The sequence below is a fragment of the Eurytemora carolleeae genome, unplaced genomic scaffold (genome assembly GCF_000591075.1).
Source record: "Eurytemora carolleeae unplaced genomic scaffold, Eaff_2.0 scaffold819, whole genome shotgun sequence".
Taxonomy (NCBI): Eukaryota; Metazoa; Arthropoda; class Copepoda; order Calanoida; family Temoridae; genus Eurytemora; species Eurytemora carolleeae.
In genome coordinates, this window is record NW_019397263.1 from 27169 (window position 1) to 34176 (window position 7008).

The 7008-nt window shown below is 32.5% G+C and overlaps 1 protein-coding gene across 1 annotated transcript; it reads right to left on the minus strand.

Moving 5' to 3' along the window:
- Positions 1–1821: 1821 nt before the first annotated feature.
- Positions 1822–5246, minus strand: LOC111713119 (uncharacterized). Its single transcript, XM_023487919.1, has 5 exons — positions 5139–5246; positions 4598–4750; positions 2955–3449; positions 2177–2435; positions 1822–1883 (listed from the first exon to the last, which is right to left on the minus strand). The coding sequence occupies exons 3-5, from the start codon at positions 3303–3305 to the stop codon at positions 1822–1824; spliced, it is 672 nt and encodes a 223-aa protein (XP_023343687.1). The 5' UTR covers positions 3306–3449; positions 4598–4750; positions 5139–5246.
- Positions 5247–7008: the final 1762 nt, after the last annotated feature.

The following is a 7008-nucleotide window of genomic DNA, read 5'->3' on the forward strand; positions in this document are numbered from 1 at the left end:
CCACAGGCATTAAAATTGGAAAGATTTCTAAAAAGTTTTTTCTCATTTAAATATCAATTTATAAAATGTAACACTAAATCCTTGTTAACTTTGATTATTGCCTATGTAAATTTGTCCAAAAAAAATTTACATGCAAACGGATGAAAATATTTTGAGATTTGTAACGTTTTTTTAAAATTACTATTTCATATCTTACTGTAAGAAATACAAGTGCACAAAGATGTATCTGTATTATTTTTTAAATACAATACTTAAATGTTATTTCGGTTGCTTATTTAAAATATGTACATTTAAGAAATACCATAAATAAAAATTTTTATATTATCTATTCACTTGTTCTTAAAAACGAGAGTGCAAGAAAGAGATTTATTTTGATTTAATTTTTTCAACACATAGTTATGTTAAGTTTTTAAAGTACAATTTTATAGCTCTAAGCTTACAGTTTACAGTCTACAGTTTGATTCAGATCAATGGTTACAATGTTTGAAGTAAAATTTCCAAGCTCAATGCCAGCAAAGTTTAGAGTTGAATTCTGTAGCTCAATTTTTACAATGTTTGGAGTCGAATTTCAAAGCTCAATGTTTACAATGTTAGGGGTAGAATTTCAAAATGTTAAGAGTAGAATTTCGTAGCTAAATGTTTACAATGTTTAAAGTAGAATTTCGTAGCTCAATGTTTACAATGTTTGGAGTAAAATTTCAAAACTCCATATTTACGATGTTTAGAGTAGAATTTCGAAACTCAATGTTCACAAAGTATAGACTAGAATTTCATAGCTCAATGTTTACAATGTTTAGAGTAGAATTTTGTAGCTCAATGTTTACAATGTTTAGCATAGAATTTTGTAGCTCAATCTTTCTAGTAGAATTTCAAAGCTTAATGTTAACAATGTTTAGAGAAGAATTTCGTAGCTCAATGTTAACAATGTTTAAGAGTGTTTAAAGTACCATTTCAAAGCTCAATGTTTACAATCATTAAAGTACCATTTCAAAGCTCAATGTTTACAAAGTTTAGAGTCAAATTTCAAAGCTCAATGTTTACAATGTTTAGAGTCGAATTTCAAAGCTCAATGTTTACTATGTTTAGAGTACCATTTCAAAGCTCAATGTTTACAATGTTTAGAGTACCATTTCAAAGCTCAATGTTTACAAGGTTTAGAGTAGAATTTCAAAGCTCAATTTTTAGAGTAGAATTTCGTAGCTCAATGTTTACAAAGTTTAGAGTCGAATTTCAAAGCTCAATGTTTACAATGTTTAGAGTCGAATTTCAAAGCTCAATGTTTACAAGTTTTAGAGTAGAATTTCAAAGCTCAATTTTTAGAGTAGAATTTCGTAGTTCAATGTTTACAAGGTTTTGAGTCCATTATTTCACGACAATTTAAAAAAAAAAGTACTATTTGTACCTAATACATAATTACAGTATACAGTAATGAACAATATAACTAAACAAATTATTACATTTTACATTATTACAGTATTTACATGAAAAATTAAAAAATATCAGTACTGTTTGTACCAAATACATTATTACGTTATACAGTATTAGGATAACAAATAATTCATAAGAATAGAGATAAAAAAATTCAGTATATAAAATTAAAGCAACAGATTCAACTTGATGAGAGTTTTTATCCTTTAAGAAAAAAAAGTATATATAGGCAAAAATTAAGTCCAATAGTTCTTCTATATTTGATTAAATAGGACCAGACTAGACTAAAACTTTAAAATTTGGAACCATTTTAGCAACATACTCCAAGTTTGTCCGGTCCAGCTTAGTTTTTTGTTTATGAAAATAATAGTGAACAGCCCACCAGAGTGATCTTTAAGCATTTTTGACCTCAACACCAAACAGCCATATATAAGACATTTGCAACTTTTTCATTTCTACAAAAATCATTTGTTTTTTCAATTCTGCAAATATACACCCCTTATGTATTTTTCGAAGATATTTTAAAATGTATCTTTTAAGCGATTTTGACTTTTTGATTTATTATTAGAAATCATTTGCATATCGTCATGGAGTTTGTGATCAAAAAAGAAATAGCATTTTATTTAAGAAACCAATTATAAACTATACAAAGTTAAAAGCTTTTCAGAAGATTTTCCCTCTAATTTCCCTGATTTTAGCCAATTCTGATGAAAAAATGCTTTGGGCAATAAAGGATTGAACATAGTACTTATCAAACGATTGGTTAGAAAAATTGGAAAAAAAGGAAAAATAATCATTAAAAGGATAAAAACTTTGTCTTTATTATTTTGCGAGTTAGTCGTGATGGGAAATTCAGATTCTGTTTTTTTCCTCCAATAAGCCGCTTGGGCTTTGAAGGCTTCGGCTTGAGCCTCAAAGGCTAGTTTTTTAGCTCTATACGCTTCTCTTTCAACTAGACTTGTCTCCACCTTCTCCATCTCCGTCCTGGACAACCAGTCACGATGAAGCTGCAATAAATGTTGTTGAAAAAAATTCCATTTAAGATTTATCATTAATTTGATTTATTGTTTACATCCAGAAATCTGAGTATGGTTGCCCTGAAAATTATGTTGTGGAAAGTTTTTTTAATAATGACCTAAAAGTGATTCAACACCAGATTAGGATATAAGGAAATAAGGATATTTCTGGCAAGGGTTAGGATCCTGATCCAAGGGGCAAAATATCAACCCAAAACTGCCAAAATAAAAATTTTGTCTGAAAACCCAAATATCAACGATTGAAAAAAATAGAGATAATAAAAATTTCCTGATTTCTGGATGGTTCATCAAGTTTTAACATAAAAATAAGCGATAAAAAATAAAACAAACCATTTGAAAGTTTTGCTTTGTTAAAGAAATTCAGTAAATTTTAAAGAAATAACCTAGATCTGGATCCGAATTTAGATCCGGATCAATTTTTATCCAGTGCGGATCCAGGATCCGAATCCAGATCCACATCACATTCAGTAAAAATCACTTGGTTTCTACCTGATAGTAAGCTTCAGCTGCACTAGTGGCAGAGGCAACCCGTGACTCGGAACAAGGAGGAGCAGCAGCAGTTGCTGCTGAAGCTCTGGTTCGTTTTGTTTTTTGAGGTTGCTGTAAACGCTCCTGTCTTGCATTTATTGGCACTGGCGATATATCTGGAGATCCTACCCGTCTATAATACAATGGAGAATTTTGCGGACGGGAACGGATAACAGGGGAAGGAAGGGTAGGAGGAGATCTCGGGGGAGAAGTTCTTGGGGCAGGTGCTTTTCGGACAGGGCTGTCTCCATACTCAGATGATAGCAAGGAATATCCTGTATACTGTAAGCGTTGAACAATTGGAGATCTCATTGAATCTTGAGATGGGTCTTATAATATCCCCGCTGATATGCCAGCCATAAGGAGAGGATCATATGAGAGATTTCTAGGCTCAACAATCTTTGGATGAGGTCCATTCAGGACGGAAGGATTTACCCTGGCGGGAGGCAAGCTCACCTAAATTATTAATTTCTTTTAGAAATGGAAACTACTAAAGAACTCATTGTGAGTAAGACATTTTGAAAGTATGCTCATCAAACAAAAGAAAAAGTAAATGAAAAGTTAGTTATAATTATAATTATAATTTATAATTTCTTTCAAGGAACATTTTTTTTGGGGAAATTTGAAGATTAAAAAACCGTGGATTTTGATGTCCCATATCTAATTTTTGTTCCCTAATTCATAAAAATTATATACCTTCCCCCCCCCCCCCCTGGGAAGTGTGTATGTGTGTGTAATAAGGGTGTGAAATTTTTCTGAAACAATTTTACATAAGGAAAAAAGTATCATACTAGGAATATTAATGCATATTTTTTTTCACAAAAATAAAAATGTGCCCCTCAAATGGGGGTTTAATATTTAAAAAGTCACTAGTATAAATGAAAAGTAAAATTTTAAATACTTCTTGAATTGGGTACCATTGGAACCGAATTGAATTTCTGAATTCAAATAAATTTACAGAATTGAAAAATTTCAAATTTGACAGAGTAAGGTCAAAAAAAACATTTTAGTACTATAATGAAATTTATTCAAAGAAAAACTATTTTTGACCATAACTTGCCCAATTTTCAATATTTTTCAATTCTGTAAATTTTTTTAAACTCCAGTTTTCAAGCTGGTTCAATGGATACCCATATTATTAGAGCACATTCAGATCCAATATTCTTCCAATTAGAACTTCTAAATCTTGATTAAACATATAACTAGGTGTTCTATATTTTATGCATAAATACTTTTATAAGAACCTTCCACTCTGGTTACGCTGGTCCAAACTACATATTAAATTGTGATTTTTTTATTTGTATTTTCTCTCCTTTGCAGTTAAATAAAAATATGAAATGAATATGAAATATGAAATATTAAGATTGTCAAATTTTTCATTTTCGCTGACACTAGTGTTTTTTAATCATTAAACCCCATTAGAGGGGCACATTTTTGAATTTCGTAAAAAATGTATTTTATAAACATGTCTTAGAATTCCAAGTAGAATACTATTATGTTTATGTAAAATGATTTTAGAAAAGTTTCACTAGATTTCACACCCCTAGTGTGTAATGCTGAAAAATATACACCCCTGTTCTAATCAGACTGAAATATGATCTAACCTGCATATGGGGCGGCATTTCGAGAGGAAGGGCATTTATGTCATCCTGTTCTGGGGGGGGAAAGATGGGAGAGCCCCCTCCAGTCCCTCTGCCATGGTGGAAAAACCTCCCCATGGTGGCCGCTACCCTGTTCTCTTTCGCAGTTACTAAGCTCTATAATAACATATTTCAATTGTATTTAAACTTTATAACTTGTTAATTAGGCACTTAATAAGCACTTATCAAACTAAAAGTTTTTTAGTCTTAACAGGAAACCATTCCTTTTATGTTTTTCATTCGCTTCATTTTTTTTTATGTGATAACATAACTTTTCTTTACTGGTCAGTGTTGTGTAAGCCAAAAAACCAAGTGTAAGGGCTATTACTTTTGTCTGTTTCTAATGTAAACAATGTCATTTCTTTGTTTATTACCATGGCATCATAATGTTCCGTAAGAAAAAACTGTTGATCTAAATTATACGTGGTTTTGACAACATATAGATAAGTAAAAGAAACAATACCTTTCTATTCTTTGCCTTCATGTCATTGTACTTCCTTCGCACCTGCTGCCGATCCAGGTTTAAATTCGTTTCTAAGTTAAATATCTCAGTAGCTTTGATCCAGGCCCTTAAAAATGTATAATTAAATGAAGCCATGGGTGTTTATTTTCATTCAAAATCACCCCCCCCTGCCACTGCATCTCAAAATATGAAATCTCAACATTGATGCTTGATGTAATGCAACGACAAATTGGCTCTAGAATATACAGATTTAAAAGTTGCAATTTAAACGTGTAAGTGTGGAAAAATACGAATCTCATTAAATAATACAGAATAATCACTTGTTTCTGTTAAAATATCAAAAAATGAAGGTCGCAGAGCTGGACCGAGAATTTGTCTTGACCCAACCTAACCCTTAAATAATACAAAAAAAATACTACTATTGTTTATGAAAGTTGAAAACTAGGTCATGTACAAAATTGATATGAGGGAGGGGGCGAGGCCAAAAATCGAGTCCACCCAAGTATACAATTTTTGGCCCCCCCCCCCCCATCCTAACAATTTTGTTCATGACGACTTATGTTTCCGAAAATTTATTACTCATTATTTTTTTATTAACTAAGGGTTAGGTTTGGGTAAAACAGTTTCTGGGCTGAGCGCTCCGGCTAGGGGGCCGAGCACAGCGGCTAGGACAGGACATGTCAATTATATCCGTGTCTTGNGGTTAGGTTAGGTTAAGACACTTTCTGGGCCGAGCGCTGCGGCTAGGATGGGCTAGGGGGCCGAGCGCTTCGGCCACGGGTTAGGTTAAGTTGAGACACTTTCTGTCAGATCCATGTACAAAATTGATAGGAGGGGGGGGGGCCTAAAAATCGTTCACTAGGAAATTACCTTTTAATTAATCTCAACGTAATTGTAAAGTACGATAATTTTCAAGTACACGATTATTTGATCTGTCGTTAGTCTTATTTTATAAACTCTAAATTATAAGAATACTGAAACAGAAATCTTCAAACAATTACAAAATGCCGCGCTGCCGGTGTAACAATTATTGTATCGATACATAAAACACGTAGATGTGATTTCAAGTATCGATACCGCGATAATGAAAATATTCTATGAGTTTCTCGTTGCTTATACAAAACTATAATAATTTTAATCAATCAATAAAGAATACGAGGTTTTTTAATGACGAAAACAGGTGCTGACAATTAAACATGACATAAGTAAGTCTGTCTGTTCGAAAATAACTAGCGGAAAAACACTATAGAGTACGGAGACGTATTTAGGAAATAGGACGGTGTTCTAGATGCTAAATGATCCGGACTACGCATACATCAGACCAACTCTTATTCGTTTCTCGTTAATTTGTTAAATATTGTTCCCAATTTTTTTTTCTATTATCCAAAAAGAATAGCAACAATTTTTATTATATTTGACTTTTCAGTCAAATTAAATATTTGGTCGATTGATGTAACATCACTTTCTGCAAAACGAAAAACATTACATGCATGCATCAGAAGACAAAAATGGGGGGAAGGGTAAATTGGGGGCGGGGCCGGGGGAGGGTGAACTTGCGGCCCTAATAAATTTAATTTTCTCTTAAACTTAACATCTACTTAATATTTAACAAGTTTATCCCCTCCCCCTATAATGATTGTTTAAATCAGAATTAAAACTATTGGATTAAGGAAAAGGAAGTAAGTTATATTATGATAATTCATGAANAAGGGAATAGGAAAGGGAAGTGAATGGACATTTACATGGAAATGGAAAGGGAAGGGAAATAGAAGGGAAAGAGGAGTCAGATGCTATGGGGATTGGGATGGGGAGGTTGGGAAAACAAAAGGTATTGCGAAAGGGGAACATGGGGCTAGCAGGGGAATGGGGAAGAGAAGGAAAAATGACTTGACTTGAGAATTTTCTTTGATTT